General features: G+C 38.2%; 1 protein-coding gene across 1 annotated transcript; it reads left to right on the forward strand.

Moving 5' to 3' along the window:
- Positions 1 to 10,528: 10,528 nt before the first annotated feature.
- gem (GTP binding protein overexpressed in skeletal muscle) lies at positions 10,529 to 13,251 on the forward strand. The gene is made up of 5 exons (XM_088929477.1): positions 10,529 to 10,622; positions 11,136 to 11,470; positions 11,720 to 11,796; positions 12,110 to 12,314; positions 12,954 to 13,251. Exons 2-5 carry the CDS (start codon positions 11,140 to 11,142, stop codon positions 13,229 to 13,231), a joined length of 891 nt encoding a protein of 296 aa, XP_088785603.1. The 5' UTR covers positions 10,529 to 10,622; positions 11,136 to 11,139; the 3' UTR covers positions 13,232 to 13,251.
- Positions 13,252 to 19,677: the final 6,426 nt, after the last annotated feature.

Here is a 19,677-nt window from a genome sequence, read left to right on the forward strand (position 1 = left end):
GGTGTAGCACCCTCTAAAAGTGTTTTCAGCTTGATTCTGTCATTACATGGAGTCATTTACAGTTCTTGTCCTTTTCCTCTAAGAGTTATTTTTCACTTCTGAATTTTTTTTTTACATTTTAGCTAATAGTTACAATTATAAATACTTGTGTATACTTACTAATCGCAATGCTCCAGTTTATGTATTTCACAGATGAAGACTAGGTTCAAATCTAAGTTTTATCATGATATGTCCTTATTAAGAATACTGTAAGTGAAGTCTCAAAGGAGCCCTGTATAATTTCAGTTAAGCCAAATGCTTGCATGCTAAATATCAAGTCAAAAACTAGACCAGGCATTGATACTGTTCAGCAGTTACGCACTGGAATTCATAGACAACTAATGCAATTGTGCATTTATTAATTGTGATTTATTAAGGCCACACAAGAGATTTAGTATGAAGCAGTATCTTCGGTATGAAGAAGAGAGGATTCCTTCCAATCCTTCTCGAATGTTGCCATCCTAATTTTTGGCATTTAGCTTAGGATCTGTATTAGGTTTTTCCATACAGCAGGAACTAGAATCAATCTTTTGAGAAAACAAATATGGTGTATATCTGAACCAAAGGACTTTCATGATAACACCATCATAAAGAGCTTGTGACAAATGACTTATTTTTGAATACTCCCAGTCTTTCCTGTATTATCTATTTCTGACGGTACTTGCATTAAAATGTTTAATAATGCCAAGGCCTAAATATAATCATGATTTTTTCCTTTATGAATAATAAATTTGTACTCTTCAGTGAGCTCCAGGCTGTCTCACATGTTGCTAACATATTTGGTGTAATTGTTTATGGCAGTAAATTTGTGAAGAGCTCTTTGATTTAAAATCTTTTAACGTTAGTCATAGTTTCCTAAACACTTTGGCTGACCTTTATCTCACACCGTATGAAATGCCTAAATGGTAAATTATTGGATTGCTGTTAAATATTTTTAACGATTTGCTGAAATATGGCCCAGACAAAATATTCAAGTAAAACGTAGATATTTTAAATATTAAATATTTTCTTTTTTCACCTACTCAAGTTTGACTGTTTTCACCATACTTGTCCATTTCTGTCATTTAATGGGATATGAAAAGTGTAATTCGCCTTGCTTCCAAATTTGGATTTTCCAGGTCAAGATTCCCCAGATGGCTATAACCCTCTTTACATCCAAGGATGACAATCAATGTCTTGTGATATTCCAGTTAATTCATCACCACAGAACAGACATATCTTAAAAAAAAGCCTTTCCTGGCCTGACAAGAAGTCCTCTAAAATCTGACAAATTTAATGATTAAATACTTTTATTAACTGGAAATGCAGTGGAATTTTAAAATGTAAAATGAATGAATGGATTGCCATTGCGTTTCATTAAGCACCAAAACATATAATTGTTTGCTTTCTATTACCCTTATTTGGAATGAAAGTAGTTTGTGATAAATGAATTGCTACTCTGTAAGCTGTGTCCTTTTTTAAAGATTTAAACCAGGTGCAGAGCATCTGTTGCCAGAAGAAGCCTGATAGATTTCTAACGACGGGGCGCCATTACAGATGAGAGTGAATACAGTGTTCCTTGGAGCTGGAGTTGATCCAGGGATCAAACGTGTGGAGTAGTGGAAAATGTAGGCATTGAAGAACTGCCGCTGTCTCAGCTCTGATTAGTCTGAATAGAGCTGCAATGCTTTAACTGTGCTGCTGGGCAGGGAATCTCAAGTTTCTAGTCTCTTAGAGTGTAGAGTCCCCAGCCTTCTTCATGTTACAGCTTTTGCATGCTGTTACTTTCTTGTATGAGATATGACATAGACAATGTGGTCTTTACCATACCATCTGAGATATTACCCATATGTTTGTCGAAGACTTAGTTTTTGACGGTCTCAAATGTAAGTGATGGGCAAAGATTTGAAAATACGTCTAGTTCAGTCTCTCCAACTTCTTTAGCCAGTCACTCTTTCCAAATGCCAGGATTTTTTTAAGTCTGCAGCTGATCATTGAGACTAAGATGGGTATGAACTAGGAAAGGGAACTCTCTGCTCAGTAGGTCAGATGTGTCTCTAAATGTGGTAGGTTTTATACTGTATATGGCATCTTTTCATCAAAGGGTTTCTTTAGTGTTGAGATTAAGAAGTGAAGAACGCCAAGAAAAACTGTGTCTGATGCTGAACTTTTTTCAGAAAATACTTTGGTCTTTTAAATGATGGTCTTTCATACGCAGTAGATTGCTTATACACTGAGAGGCTTTAAAATGACAACAGAAGCTATTGGTTCCAATGCTCATTTGTTGTATTTTATTTGTATTATATTTGTTGTACTTCTCATCGCTGGAACATGCCACAAGACACTGGCCTTTTCACAGGCAGACTCTGTGTTACTCATTTTATATTGATAAGAATTATTATTATTATTGTTGTTGTTGTTAATATTAATAATACTTATATAACACTTTTAATAATACTACTAATAATAATACATTAATAATAATACCTATATAGCACTTTTCTGGACTCTCCACTTAAAGTGCTTTAGAGGTAATGGGGACTCCCCTCCACATCCACCAATGTGCAGCCCCACCTGCACTATGATGGCAGCCGTAGTGCGCCAGTACAGTCACCACCCATCAGCTGTAAGTGGGGAGGAGAACAGAGTAATGAAGCCAGTTCATAGATGGGAATTATTAGGAGGCCATGATTGGTAAAGGCTAACAGGAACTTTGGCCAAGATACTGGGGTAACACCCCTACTCTTTTCAAGAGACACCCTGGGATTTTTAATGACCACAGAGAGTCAGGACCTCAGTTTTACATTTCATCCAAAGGACAGCTCCTTTTTACAGCATAGTGTCCCTGTCGCTATACTGGGGTATTAGGACTCACACAGACTGCATGGTGAGCGCCCCCTAGTGGCCCAACTAACACCTCTTGCAGCAACAACCATTTTTTCCCCATGAGGTCCCCTATCCAGGTACTGACCAGTCTCATGCCTGCTGAGCTTCAGTGGGTTGCCAGTTTTGAACTGCAGGGTGATATTACTGCTGGCTAACAGTTATGTTTTTACTACCTGCATGCAAGATCCTGCACTTGTCTACATTAAAAATGTAATTAAAAACATCATCTGCTAGATTTATGCCAAGTCATAAATTATATTTAAATCTTTTTTTGATTTCATCTGCTACTTCTACAGTGTTATCTAATCCTCCTGATCTGATATCATTTACAAACTTGACTAGTTTACTACCTGCATTAGGAGAGTAGTGGTCCCAGTACTGGTCCCTGTGGTACTCCACTAATTACCTCAACACCTTAAACATTTTCCCTTTATCTGTACTTTCCATTTCCTATTTATTATCCATTTCTCAATCCAAATGCACACATTTCCCTGCATACAAAGAGCCTGCAATTTGAGAATTAATCTGTTACAGAGAACTTTAGGGTAATAGAAATCGTAATTCCCAAAAGGGCTCCACCATACTCTCAGCCATATCACTGGCTGAAACTGGATTACCAGGGAGAGAGGTATTGGAGAATGTTTTCTGAAATTAACCACCATTTCCAATTTCTAAGGGTATTAAGCTCCAGGTGTTTGTTAGCAAACCATGACACCAACCTACTTCCCTCCCTCCTGTACATGGTTTCATCATCATTAGATGATGTCATTCATAAACTTAATCAGTTTACTGAGGCCAGATTGTGAAGAAAGGTGGAATTTAGCCTGGGTACCAGGGTTAACACCCCTACTCTTGCAATTGGTGCTAGGGATTTTTAATGACTATCTAAAGAACAATACCTCCTACAGCATAGTGTCCCCTGCAACTATACTGGGCCCTTTTGTTTGGACATTCTGGTCCTGGAGGGACAGTGCAGAAGCAATCTGGTTTTTCCAGCACTCCCAGGACAAAGCTTCCTTAGCTTCTGAGATCTGATGAAATCAGGCTGCAACGTGGTAACAGTGCTGTCATCTCACACAGTTCATGCTGAAAATGTGGCAGCCTTAAATGACACTGGCTACATCACTGCTGACTTTCAGAGGATTAGCCACTCGGCTTACATTCTCCAGGTCAAGTTGAGATCCAAGACAATGAGATTGGCTCACCCGATCAAGAGCCAGGAGACACTTAGGGACAGGAACAAGGAAAGGAATGTTAATAGGAAGGAACAAGTGGATTCATTCTACTCTGAAAAGCTGAAAGAGGAAACTCGTTTTTGATTGTTGAAGTCTGAAATTCAGAGTGCTGTGCTCTTAAAGATTTTGCATACATTGAAAGTTTTTTTATGTAATATATATTGAATCATGCGGCGGCTCTGTGGCTAAGGATCTGCGCCTGTGGCTGGAAGGTTGCCGGTTCGTATCCCACGGCTGGCAGAGGAATCCTACTCCATTGGGCCCCTGAGCAAGGCCCTTAACCCCAGCTGCTCCAGGGGTGCCGCGTAAATGGCTGACCCTGTGCTCTGACCCCAAGCTTCTCTCCCTGTCTGTGTGTCTCATGTAGAGCAAGCTGGGGTATACGAAAATAAATTCCTAATACAAGAAATTGTATATGGCCAATAAAGTGATCCTATCCTATATATCATAGTTTTAAGGTAAGGTGTTTTTATGTAACTCAGAGTTGAAGGGTTAGGATAATAACATGTACTGTACTCAGGTGAAAATCAACTTTGCTTATGGACGTTTAGTAAATGGGGCCACTTGTTCCTGAATTAATTTTCTTGTAAAACTGTTTTTATCATTCCAGAGGAAACGACTGTCTATTCTTGCACTTTTAAGGAAAGGGAGCATGAGGCCAGCAGAAATGCACAAGGCATTCTAGTGTTTCATAACAGATGGCATCATTTTCAGGTCTGGTTCACAGAAAGTTTCCTTCAGGCAAAGATGGATCGGTAAGTCTTATTATAAGGCTTTAAAACAGGGCGTCTGACAGGAACGTTGAAGTTTATTGCACTGCTGCAGACGGGAAGAGTGGCACAGCGTGAGTCCAGGGGGTGGTCAGCTCGTAAAGGGCCTGTGGAGAGAGTGTGATATGGAGAACAGTAGGGGGCGGTGCACTACAAGAGCTGGATGGAGCCTGCCACCTGTGTGCTGAGTATCACTCTGTGTCTCCTTTAAAATATTAATCCTTATACTGTACATATTTCTCATATACTGTAGCAAATCCTGGTAAACTTATCATTGCATGATAAAGATTTATTTTTGCAGTAGACTGCCATGGCTTTATGTGACCCAAATTGCTTAATGTATTATCTGTGTAGGATCATGAAGGCAATCATCACATGGTACCTCACGTTCTGGCAGATTAGGTGATAGTCCCAAGGCAGATGATCGTACTGCATTAGCTGCACAGGCCGGGAAGGAGATACTGCAGCATTAAAACGTGTGAATGGTTTGGTGGTGCCACTGTAAAGGAGTTCCACAGAGAGGATTTGGAGAGCATCCTCTTGGGAGGTGCACTATATTTCCATCTGGCCCCTCTGTAATACTCTGGTAGAAGAAATATTCACTGACAGGCCTTCTAAAGCAGCTCAGAGCTGAGAGAGGAGAGAAAACAAACTTTTAATCCAGCCCAAATTAATGTTTCATTGAGGCAAATGTTATTTTCTTTCTTTCAAATGGTCAAATGCACACATTGTAGGACTTTTGGCAAACTTTAACAAAAAACACCATATGGTCAAGTCAGGGTGAAATGAGTTTAAGGGCTAGCATGGAGGGGACTGTGCCCAATTATATCCTCACTTAAGTTAGAGGCGGATCTTTTTTCCTTTAGGACCCGGAACTGAGCTGATCATGCTAAATATGTATCTTATAAGCATGGTATATATGGCTGTAGTTCAAGTAACTTATTTCAGTATACGCTGGGACAAATATCTGTTATTTTAATTCATTTCAGATAAAAAACATTGAACATAAGAAAGTAAGTATGCAAATGAGTAGAGGCCAATTCAACTTAGAGGCCAATTCAACTAATTCTTACTTAACTAACTACTGTAGCTATTAGTCACTTAACTAATTGCTAAGGGATCGTAAAGTCCCATCCTGCTACTTAGAAGAAGTCAGGGTATCAGCTTCTATCAACTCCTACCAACCCTTTGCATGAAGAAGTGCCTCCTGCTCACAGTTTTAGATCAGTTCCCCTTCGTTTCCATTTCTGTCCTCTGGTTCGTGGTTCTTGCAAAATGTGTAGAGCCTGAAATAAGTGGCACTATTCCCTCATTGCTGTTTTCAAAAACGTCTCTCAGGTGGTAAAGTAAAAGCAGCCCCAAAGAATAACAAACAAACCACTACTGAAATTATGAACTCATCCTTTGTGAAGTGTGCAGTTTAGTACATCACATGGCTATAAGGCAAAGTGCAGATTTCAATTGTTTCTCATTTAATGGATTCCAGTAAAGCAGCAAAACCTATCCATTACACTGATGGATTTATATAGTTCTTTTGCATTAAGTCAGTATGAACTAAGCTTAAAAAGAATTATTCAGAGCTTTGGATAAAATGATATTTAGATCTCTTTGTCTCTAGCTAAGCCATCTTGAAAGCAAAATAAAGCTTAAAGGCCGCACAGAAAACATAAACCAGCCAAATGCATTACTATATCTAGAACTACTCTGTGTCTCATGTTCTGCAATACCACTTTAGCAGACTGCTCGGGTCCTCACACAGAAGGGGAAAATTAAGTTTATCTATTATTCTTGTTAACTGAAAGCATTTCTGTTTGTCATGTTTGTTGTGTAGTGGGAAAAACACTGTAATGAAGAAAGACTTTATTTCCCATTTGAAGGGAAATAAACTGGTACTATAATAATTGCTCATCCAAATCGTAGAAAAGGCTCTACAGTAATGCTCACAACTGAGAACAATGTTGGATAAAAAACAAAAGTGTGATTTTTAAATTGAAGTTGTTCTTCAGACTTTCTCTAGCAACACATTGTGATATTGGTTTTGGTATACTGTATAACAAAAAGAGCAGGCCTGTCTATTAAAATACCACTTCTAAACAAATGAGTCAGATGTTTTACACATGCATCTAAAAGACTGAGCCTCAGCATGGGTCACCTCTGTGAGTGCCTACTGTATCTTTGAATTTATGTTATTTTTTTCACTGTCTTGTTCCCCTCTAGGAAAAAAAGGTGTTTTTTAATTTTGCATTGGTTTTTGTAGTTAAACTAAACCTGTATTTTTTTTTAAATGGAAGCACTGGTTACAATTTCCTTTCTGAAAGCGCAGCACCTTTCCATACCTCCACCTTGGTGCTATGGTAGCTTATAGGTTTCCTCATATTTGAATTGTCTCTTATTTCAGCTGTGGCCTCCAGCCATGGCCTATTTTAAAAGTCTCCGCCGTTTTAATCTGATTTATCAGTGCCAGGAAATAGGCTGAATCTTGTGCCACACGAGGTGCTGAATGCATTCTGACAGCATGCGTGGATTTTATTTTCTCTTGACTGCGTTTGAAAAATGCAGTCGCTTTTTTAACTTGCATCACCTTTCGATAAGAAGCTTCAAAGAGAGACAAGTGTTGATTGCAGTTCGTTTGTCCAGAGCGATCGATAAGCTCTCCTCTGGGTGTGGCTGTTTGTTAGGATACAATAAATGATTTGGCATTTAATCTATGATATCCCATATTCCATTTTCAATAATTCACTGCTGTTCGTGTTTTCCAATGAGAAGCCACTTACACTAGCAGCTTAAATGAATTTTAATAAAGCAACGTGAACGATGATATTGATGAACTGATGATCTGTCAGTCTATGTAGCAGCCAGTGGTGAGTGGTTAATTTTACTTTCATTCCTTTCATATTTCCTTTCATATTTGTGTTTTAAAAAATGCACATTATTCAGAAAAGTCTTCCATTTCTGGATGACATCTGTATGTTTTGTCACAAGTATAGTTTCAGCCATGCAGACACTTCACAGTTTATCTTGTAACTCCAACCCCAAACTTTACGGTGGCAGCTGACAAAATCCAAAAAAATAATTTCAAAAACTGCTTTTCAGCAAGATGGAGGTAAAAAAAGCTAGATCTGTTGTTTCGAAACACTAAATTTAAAAGAGAACTGTCATTAATACTGTTGAAACACAATTCATTGTTCTTAATCTAAACATTTCTCCCTGTTTGACAGCATGCAACTGTTAACAAAATAATAAATTGACCTCCAGGTTAAGATGTTTTTTGGACCAGATTCAGCATAACCCTAAGTGAACTACCCACTAGTGGAAATAGCTTAATGTATCATCTATTTAGAAAGTCTTTTAATACATGTCTTATTCAAATCAATCTCAAACTAATCGCCTTAATTAGCATTTAAGGACCTTAATATAACCAGCTTAGAGTGATCTCTTGATTATGGTTCCAGACAGAAATAGCCAAAGATGACCAGCCCCTTTGCAGTGAGGTATTTGTGATAAAGCAATTGGCACACTGGCTAAATGCAAAATCTTAAAATATGTCATTATGGGACAACAACAGTATAATATATAAAAAGACATATATAGTATATAAATATATATAGTCAATTTTAAAATGTAATTTCAGGCATATTGTGTATTTTTAAAAATGATAAAGACGAAGACATTTTTCTCTTGTCAACCTTGTGTTTGAAAAAAGAGACTCAGGGTAACTCAAGTCACACCTTTACCAAGTTATATTTAAAAAAGGCAAACTAAAAATAAAACCAATATGATAAACAAAAAAAATGCATTGACAAAACCTTACATACAATTATTATTTGACTCTACCAACAATACAAGAAATGTTCATATAAATAGAAATAAAGTCTGATGGACTTCTCTCACAAAATAAATTTGACACAAAATATATTCAGTTCTTTCAGCTTGTGAGTGTAAGATACTGTAGGTCTGTACTTCAGACTGATTCCACATAAGCAATGGCTTTTTTATAACACGGTGGCCAAAATTGTACAAGATCTTCGTACAAGGTCTTGCTAATTGTTCGATTTTAACATGGCATTCCTTGATTGAACTATATAGCCTGTGTGTCTTCTGTACGTCCTTTGTATTGCTTCCACTGGCTAATGGAAAGCAATGTGTCAACCTACTGTAAATGCTTACGTTTACTTTGATAGGTACAGTTTTCAACATCCTCCCCAGGAGCTGCAGTCTGGGTCTGCACCTGCTCGTTCTGTCTGCTCGTTGGACAAAGATAATCAAAGGCTATAGTCCCTTGCTCCTTCAGGGTCCCCAGCTCCTGTACATGTACGGTATGTATCTCTCTTGCAGTGTTTCTGCACTGTAGGAGAATAGAATCTCCCACGACCACCACTGTTTGTCTTGTGCTTTCCCGGAAATGGTGCTGAGTGACTTTGTTGTGACTGCTGCATGGTGACCGTGATGGACAGGCGCCCCGCCCAGGGTGTACCCTACCTTGTGCCTGTTGCTTCCGGGACAGGCGCTGACTCCCCCAACAACCCTGTCTTGGATTAAGCGATCAGAAGATTGATGGACGGCTGGGTGGTAGTTAAGTTAGTGTAACGCATACGGCCGACATTGCAGGTTGTGAGAGCCGGCTTACCAGCGCGGTGACTTCACCGCCCTTCCCTGTGAGTAGCAGGGACCGCAGCTGCCAGGCTGAGGGGAGATTTCCCTTTAGCTCAACTGGCTGGCCCGGGTTCGAGTCCCCAGCAGTGGGGGGCCACGTTAACCAGAGAGTGCTACATTAACATGGCGTGCATAACTTAGGAGAAGTTAAGTCAGTATATAATTAATTTGGTCACACTTTAGTTTAGGGGCTGTGGAATTACACGTTAGAAACAAATAGTCCAGCAGTTAATACATTTTATAGTGACTGGATTGAAGAGGTACAGTAGAAATAGATGGATGGATGAATGGTTAGGACTGTATAATTGCCTAAACCTGTCATTAACACATGCGGTTATGTAGTCGTAAATTGCATCTCATACTGTACTTTATCCTGGGATCTTTTGCCTTGAACTTCCAAATCCTAACTGCCTGTTTCCAGGTACTGGAGGTGAGTAAATAAATCTGGTGATGTGATATTATGGCTCAGTGTTAGGAAATATTGTCCTGTTCTTCATCCTGTGACACATATGTGACAAACTCTATAAGATTGTCTTACAGCTTATTAGCACTAAAGCTACTTCTATTTCTGCATGAAAATGAGTGTTTTGTCAATGGTATTCTAGCTCAAATTTATGTATGGCCTACAGCGACAGGCACTGGGAATGGATATTTATAATTGGGCCAATCCGAATGTGAATCTAAAAAAAAGCTATAGATAATGGAGTGTCGTCGTGCTTTCGAGCGATAGACGTTTGTCGTATCGTAGCCATTCTTTCAAGTAACAGCTACAGTATGTTCTAGGCAAAATTCCAAGTTCATCCACAAGACTAGAGGAAACCCTCTCCGTCTTTGTTTCACTGTTGTCTGGCTGGTTAGCGAAGGGAGAATGACGTCACGGAAAAGCCCTCGTCTTTGACCCCTACTACTATATATAAACCCAAAGAGCTGAAAGCACATTAGTGGGAAGCAGAGAATCTACTGGGATTTACAGACCAGCGCACAGATCACGAAACCCAGGCAGAAACACCGTCGAAGAATCAAGTGGTTCTGGAGTTTGCGCTGCTCCTAACTGGATAATGTAAGATATGTTTTTATTTTGGGGGAAAAAAAGTAAAGGAAACTACAATGCAATTATTATTTTATTCTTCATGTTTTGTTCCAGTAGTTTGTATTGCATCTTCGAGTTAATAACCGGGTTTAGATGCTTAAAGAACTTTGTATTTGGGAAATCTTACAGCTTAGACACAGTTTTAATTATACGTTTTTGAAACCGTAATAAATCTAGGAATCTCATGAATTATTGCAGCGATCATGGTTATTTTTTTGTGTTATAGACATTCTTATTGTTATTCTCTAACAGTGAGTAATTTTGATAAATGTTTTATTAATAAAAATCAAGGCTTCTGAGGGGTGCGTGCACGTCTCCTTGTTCTTAAGATTTAAAGTTGCAAAGAGATTACATGGGCTGTAGAAGGTAAATTCAGCGATCAACAATGTGGAGTGTTATTTTTTCAAACGGGAGAAAAAATGCATTAAGAAACTCTTTTCTTCCATATTTTTGTAATTCCGTTGCTTTCCCCCCGTGCTTCAGAAAGATGACCCTTCACGTAACCATGAGACACAGCAGTGGCTGTCTGCAGCCCCAGCAGCACCGCTGGAGTATCTCCACCGACGGCAAGCATCTCCTCAGCAAGAGCTCGGCGCTTGCATCCGGCGTCTGTCGCTCCAAGTCCTACACCAGCGCCGGCGAGTCGTGCAGGGGCAGCTGGTCGTCGGACTCCTCGGACTCGGTCATCTCCACCGACTCCTGCGCCAGCCTGTTCAGAGTGATGCTCATCGGCGAGGACGGAGTCGGGAAGTCGGCGCTCGCCGGCATTTTCACGGGCGCCCAGGACAGCATGGACAGCGAATGCGACCTGAGCGCAGGTCATTGTTTTTATCAGCGTTGTTTCCCATCAGCTATGGGGCTTGTATCTTTGAACGGGTGCGGGGTTATTAAATTATTCACGTTAGTTTTAAACACGCCAGTCGATCTTATATGTCAACAACACACTATTATTTTATTTTTTGACATATTTTTTTGCGCAGGAGCTTAAATATTTTAAAACTTTATCCGTATAACTTGAATGCACGGACCCACGTAAAACCGTCTTAACGTCTTTTTGTTATTTATAGAAGACACATATGAACAAACGCTGACAGTGGACGGCGAAAGTGCGACAATCATTTTATTGGACACCTGGGACACTCAGGTGAGATAATAAAGCATAGCATATAACATAAGATAACGATATATCCTACCCATGCTATTTTCACTGTGTAATGTGCAGCTGTTTTTTTTAAGCATTATTATTTGCATCTTGCCCATTTTAAATACCGTCTATTTTATCATGCATAAATTAGTTATTTTCCTTTGTATCTGTTTTACAAGCGTTAGTATGCAAAAGCAAAAGCTTCAGTTTTGGCCATTTTAAAGCTTTAAAAACAAACCATTATATCCATGTTTTCTGTGCCGGATCGCTCGGAGTCTGACTGTTTCTGAACTTCTGTACTATGCTTCTGCAGGACAGGGGGAGCTGGAGTCAGGAACAGTGCATGCAGGCGGGAGACGCCTACCTCATCGTGTACTCAATTACCGACCGCTCCAGCTTCGAGAGAGCTTCTGAGCTGCGAATCCAGCTGCGCAGAGCGAGGCAGACGGAAGACATCCCCATCATTTTAGTGGGCAACAAGAGCGACCTTGTCCGGTGCAGAGAGGTCTCAGTGGCAGGTACCGTCTCTCCCTGTAACATTTTGAAATCCCCAAAAGGGGGTGGAAGGTTTTTTAGAAGGAGCGTGTAATCACAGCAAGACACTGTGAACTTTAATAAATACCTCTGATGCCGTAAGATGATAAAATAACGTCATACGATAAATTTATGGAGCAGTATGACAGAACGAGACCCAAACTTAACGCAGAGGTTTTATTTTGTTTTCGACGGTGAGCGCTTGTGGGGGAGAGGAGAAATGAGATTTGCACCCAAACTAGCTTTTTCAAAAAACAGATCAATAATAGTCTTTGAGAGTCCCATAAGAGTAAAAACTGAAATCTCTATGTATTCTCTGTATGGAAATGTCACATACTGGTGCCATATGCCTGCATACACATTTTAATAATTAAAATCTTGATAAATAAGAAGATAACTTTGAAATGTAATTATTCAACAGAACACTAAGCAATAGGTAATTTGGTTCTGTGCTGCAGAGAACTGATAATGAATGATTAAGACAGTATAATTACCTAAAGCTGTAAATAATAGTCATAACCTGCATCTCGTACCTAATAGTTATGTCAGGAGTTGAAAGTGTTTGGTCCTGTTTAATTCTTGTGCAAGGTGACACTTACATCTACTTGGATATTTTTTTGCAGAGGGCAGAGCCTGCGCAGTAGTATTCGACTGTAAGTTCATCGAGACTTCGGCGGCAGTGCAGCACAATGTCCGAGAGATGTTCGAAGGGATCGTGCGACAGGTTCGGCTTAGGAGGGACAGTAAGGAGGCCAACGAGAGGCGGATGGCTCACAATAAGAGGAGGGAGAGTCTTCCCAGGAAAGCCAAGAGATTCCTGGACAGAATCGTGGCTAAGAACAATAAGAACATGGCCTTCCGGCTGAAATCCAAGTCTTGCCACGATCTTTCCGTGTTATAAACCCACTGGCGGACTTTCAATCTCAAGGACTTCATAAGTCAAAAGTCAATCTACATTAGATTGCGTTACAAAACTCTAGAACAGAGGGTGTGACAGATCAGCTTTGATCTACCACTCCTGTTCCTCTGTCTGTAACAGATGGAAGAATTGCTTGGAGATATTCGTTCACGTACAGTACAAGAGGGTATTGAGTAAAGGTAACAGAGAGACTGACTCTAGAGGGCTGCACAGAGTCCACCTGATCTGTTTTCTTTATTAAAATTAAAATAACTACAGCATTAGAGTAATTAAAAAGTATATGGAATACAAAAATAAAATAGGAAAAAACAGGTGTGTGCAAAATATGCTAATAGTCACTGTAAAACCTATGTGCATTTTGCACATCTTTTATTGTATTACAGTGACTATTAGCATATTTTACACACACCTATTTTTTCCTAACTCTATTTTATTTTTGTATTCTATATATGTTTTAATTACTCTAATGCTGTAGTTATTTTAATTTTAGTCTGATCTGATGTCTGTATAGTTTTTTGGGGGGGCTGGGCTGCTGTAACGCCTCGATTTCCCTTCGGGATCAATAAAGTCTTATCTCATCTCTTCTTTCCCCTCTTCAAAACCCCATGAGGAAATAAGAAAAAAAACTCAGTAAACTGTTTGGAAAAAGTGGATATAATGATTTTACTGCTGTAAATGTCTGAAAATATTTCCAACCACTGTTCTGCATTATTGAACTAAGGACAGTTAGCATGATTGATTCCTGCTTCCAGAAACAGCTTTAGTAAAGACTGCCAATTTTCAATACACCATGAAAACCTTAAAGACCTGTAATAGGTAGATCTCTTATTAAATAGGTTTTTTTTCTACACATAACAGTAGCCAAAACATAATCTGAGAACCTCAGAGTGTGTTTGATCTTATTTTTCAAGTTTTATAAATTTATATCTAATATTTTATATAATGTGGTCTTCCAAAAATCTGCTTTGTAAAAAAAATAAATATTTTCATACACCTTAGAAATTCATGGGTTGATGCTTCCATATCAGTCATTGTCTAAAATTTCAGATCATACTGTGTGCTCATTTTGCAGAACATTCTGCAGTTCAACTTCAGAGAGGACTCTGAAATGTGTGTTTTTCCTGTATTTCATAAATGTGAGACATGCAGCTTTTGTGCAGTTCAGAAGAACACAACCTCCTTCCTGTAAATCATTACAAACTATTAATATTGAATGTGAACTTTTGCTAGCATAAGCAACTCCATATACTGTATATGTGCACTGTGTTGCAAAAGTCTTAAGACATTTTGCTTTGCTGTGCTGTTTTTCCTCATTGTCTTTCCTTGTTGACACAGAATCACAATTCTATAGCAGCTCTCTGGAATAATTTAGCCCTTTTGTTTTAAACTAACGGTTAATCCTGACAGATCAGTACCTTGCAGTATAACATTAGCTTTTCAACATTAAAAGATGTATAGAGAGAATATGAGAATAGTAAAAGTTGGGGATTAGTTGCTACAACATTTCATATTGCCTGCTCATGCATAGATGACCTGAAGTTACTGTGAAGTGGGTTTTGAAGATTTTAAGCAATGAGAATGACAGATTGTACAGTAATAAGCCTGGTTTCTGCTCATTCAGTCTACGATGTCAATTGGTGATGTTAATAACATCCATGAATTGGACATAACATACATATACTATTCATCCCTATTGTCTCTAGGGTTTCTATGACTTTAGCACAGCAATGCATGTGTGATGATAGACAAAAGTTTGTTGCCTTTTTGCAGTCCCTCAGACATCATGCTACATACAGTATAAAACAGAATGTTGGTTGTTTTGTGTACTGGTTTGCTACAACAATAATAGCATAGCTTAGAAAAAATAGAAGGAAATAAAATGAGGCTTAAGGCAATAATGGGTTCTCTAAATTAACTTTAATAAGCTTTCTTGTCCTGCTTAATGTTATTTGAATCTGACCACCAAGTGCTAAAAAATTCAGTTCTTAAACCAGCAGTGATTTGCTGCTGTTTAGAAAGCTTAAGAAGATTTAAACTTTCAGATGTATATTATCTAAAATGTAAGCCTCTACTAGTTTATATGTTTCAAAGAGAAACCCATCTTAATTCAGAAGAGAACATTCAGAAAAATTAGGTGTTTGACTTTCTTATTCCTGATGGGGGTGCAAAGCCGTCACATTTTAAGTCTCGCACAATATGTTCCAGACACATGCAAGAAAATACATTGGAAAAAAGCCCAGATTAAATAGATAAGGAAAACGTATTATAAATATTAATAAATCATTCAAAAAGAAGGCAATCTTTTTATTTGAAGGCATATTCATAAGTCCAAGTTGTTAAGTTTTCAAATTTTCAAGACTATATTCTTCAACTGCTTTCTTTATATACTTACTACTGCAAAAGTGTTCCAGCATCGATGTCTATCATGTTGATGTCATGATGTCAATGTGCCAATACACTCCCATCTATAGAATGGGCTTTCACGAATCTGAAACAAAGCAGTGTGCATCAATACAGGAAATGCACTTTTAAAAATCATATTACATCTGATTTGTATAGTCTGATTTCTAAAAATAAAAAATGATTAAGAAATAAATGTTTTTTTGTGTGCTACCAAATATCCATTAATAAAACCTTCCTTTCATGCATTTTGCAGGATGGGGCACTCATTTCCCCTATTCTACTGTATAAAACAAGATAAATTATTGCTGAAAGAAATGCCTAAACAGAAATGTCCAGGCTAAACTCCCGGTGAACTCAGGTGATATGAGTTATTTTTTGCCAAAAGCTTTTGTCTCACTTCAAAAGATTATTTTCTAGACCAACATTAAATTATATTTCTCAAGTGACTTTGTAAATGTGACTTTTTATGATATAAATGATATAAATGTTTTCAGAACAATGAAAAATATATTTTTACTTTTGCCTACGCAGTAGCCAAGGACAATAGCTCTGTGAAATTCTTTTTCCTGCCAACCTTTTCACCAGACTGTGACAATTAATGTTGTGTTTTGTAAAATACAGTACATCATCTATCATCAGAGATTCCACAATATACATCTTAGTTCTCTTTCTAGTAAATTAGAATTAGCAAAAAGAACCTTGAAATTCCAAACTATGAAAATAGTTATCATTATAGTATTATATTTATAATGGAGACCTTTTTTAACTTGGTTATACTACATTGATTGGCCTGGCAGATCCAGATTAGTTTAGCTAGGATAAGTCTCATGAGTTATCCAGGAGTACAATGTTACACATTGTTTTCTGAGGTTATAGCCAGGATTAAATGAACATGTTTATGGCAGTTTAGATCCTAGCCTTATACAGAAAGTTGCCCATTACTGGATATTATACTTAATAAAGGACATACACGTACATTAACAAACAGAACTAAAAATGCATTTTGTGCTCTAAGGACAAAACATTTTTATCGTTTTTTAAATTAATTTAATGAGCTGCTTTCTTACCTTCAGTAATTGTTTCCTAGAACATGCTTATACTCCCCAGGAGATGCTAAACATACTGTAACTGACAGTTCTCATAGTGGCCTTTAAAGCATAACAAAGAAAAGTAATATTCAATAATAATTAGCTAAGATCTGTTAGGCATGTTCCCAGGCTTCTCTCAAGCAGGGGTAAGCCTTATCTTGATTGGTGGGGGGTAAAAATGAATAGTCATTGATTCTTATTCATCTATAACCAGGGGACAGAACTGGTGGATTTAAAGTTCAAATAAAAACACCCTTCAAAATTACCATTCTCTGAGATGCAGAGAGGCCTATCAGCATCGCCTATAATAACTGGGATCAACAAGAAGTTTTTGGCAGTAAGCAGTAGAGCTCGAAGTCCAAAGTCTGAAGTCGTAATGAAGCCGTGTGCATTGCACAAGACAAACTGGTTTATTTCCAGTCTCTGGCCTCTGACTGTCCTTTTCCTTGGCGTTCTGACATTGTCTGTGATTTGCCTCATGGTCACTGTCACTGACACCTCACTGTCACTGCTTCACACAAACAAGAAGTACCACACAGAGCTCTTAGGGATTGTTGTGTCTTGTACCTTTTAATTCATCAAATAGTGTCTGTGGGTTGGGATTTCTACTGAGATGTTAAACAGAGCACCCCTCTTTCTGTCTTACGGTCTGATTCACAGTCTGGTGACTATAGAGTTCCATAAATGTAGTTTTGATTTAAATAGCATTTAATACACAGTGAAATACGTTCTTCAAGTACTGCCTGGTGGGCAAAAACATTAGAACAAAAACAGCTATGCTTAAAAACTGAGCAAATGCTATCAAATCAGACATCCAGCATGTCAGGAGACATAGACAATAATCAGGATCGAGTAATACATGATCTTTAGTATCAGTCTTTGAAATGATAGGCATATTTGTTGACAATGCCTTCTTCATCTTCTAAGAGTTTATTGTTGTTGTCATGCCTTTGAAATGCATAAAAAAGGATGCCTTCATCTTCCTTCACTCTTTAAGGGACTGGATATGGTAGGAGTTGTTGTGGTTTCCTTTCCTAATTACTAGTTAAGTCGAGACTCAACAGAGTCCTTTTACAGTATATATACAATTTTCTGTTGAACAATTAAGGTGTCTCCATTTGATGAACTGTTTCAGAGGCCTCAGAGCAGACCTGTGTTTGGGAAGGCATGTTGAGAGGAACAAGATAGAATCCCACAAGAGAGAATCTGCAATCTGGTGCAAAATATCTGTCAGATCAGAGATGTACAGCTTGTTCTATGTCCTTTGGTGACCACACATCTGTGACTTCCATAGCCCACCCTCTGTGGGTGACAAATGTTAATCATCATAATGAAATTACTGTAGTTATGTCGTGGTTGTCCAATAACACGTCAGTGCAGCAGCTAAAGTGTTTCCTACTTTCCTATCCACAATTAATTTCCATCCAGTTTCTAATTGTTTCCCCACGTCTTCATTCTGCTACTGAGTGTGAAATACTTCCCTGGTTTGGCATTATTTTTAACCATTAGGATTCAATTTCCCCTCAATCTCCATCCTTCCACTCTGAAGAGATTCAACTCTTCATATGCTGTATGTCCATATATGACAATCCCCTGACACTAGGAATCATTCTCGCTGCTCTTTTGGGACACTTACTGTACTAAAGCAATAATAACCTCTTTTGACATGGTGACCTAGAATGAAAGTAAAGTTCTAAATGTAAAGCTTTAACATGACTTTTGGATTTAAATATAATAAGAGCAGTTTTTTTCCTTTCACCTTGTGTTATATCATTGTAAGTAAAACTCATATTCAGTTTTGGTGTACTTAAAACTATTTGTCCTGCAGTGTTCACATGTTCGAGGTGATGCACAATATAGGTGTTCTGATAAAGACCAGTGCATACGTTGTTTATCTTTATCTTTGTTTCAAAAATGTTTGTCTTTGCTATTTTTTAGAGAAGTGGTAAGGACATCTGAGGACATTTAAAATAATCCTACAGTTTTTAACATAAAAATGTATTGTTTAAGGAATGATAGAGAGATAAAGTTTATTATAAAATAAACTTTTGCAGTGGGCTCAGGACCTGGTTAATTTTACTCTTCTGCATAGGTTATGCACCCTGAGGTGCATTTTTTTTTCCATTGAGTTCCCTGTACTGCTGGATAATGTCATCCCACGTTGTTGCCTTTAAATACAGAAGCAGTTTTCTGGCATATCAGGTTAACTGGCTTCCCCCGGGGTAATCCCCTCAATTTGCGTCTCACAACATTCAGAAATGTTTTGGTGTTTGTTTTTCTTGGAATATATAGAAAAAAAACATTTCTAATGCATGCAAGGGGATCTGACTCAGATATTGAAAGGTACTGACAAAGTCAACCCTGTGGACGTCCTCAGGATCAACAGCCAACACAATGAACCACAGGACAAAAGTGGAAACTATAAGAAAGTGCATTTAAATCTGAGAACAGGAGGCACGTCTTTCACCAAAGGGTAGTGGAAGTATGGACCAAGCTACGGGGCCATGATGTTGAAGATGGTACCCTTGCTTCATTCAAGAAACATGTAAAACTTGTAACCTGTTACAGACTCTGCATCATTTTAAGTACATAATCTCTCATATAAGCTGTCTGCGATAGCTATACAAAGACTACTTTACTGTATATGTCAATGAGGATATTAATATAATGAATGATAACTTTTCCTCTTTTGTGACTCTTTACGGAGAGAGGAAATAACTCTAACCTTTAAGTGTAATTCCTTTGACCCCTACACTTGTACAATCACTACTCAATGGAATAAAAGTGAAATTGTGAGCCGTACATTTTAGAGACCGTTGCTCTTCATGGTGTCTATATCTGTTTCCTGGTATGGTCATGTGTGATAACTATTGGCAAATCATTAGGGTCTATAAAATCTTTTGCAGGTTAACGTTTCACTAGGGAGAGTTTCAGCTG

Source organism: Atractosteus spatula, chromosome 12 (genome assembly GCF_055471065.1).
Source record: "Atractosteus spatula isolate fAtrSpa1 chromosome 12, fAtrSpa1.hap1, whole genome shotgun sequence".
In the NCBI taxonomy this organism is placed as follows: Eukaryota; Metazoa; Chordata; class Actinopteri; order Semionotiformes; family Lepisosteidae; genus Atractosteus; species Atractosteus spatula.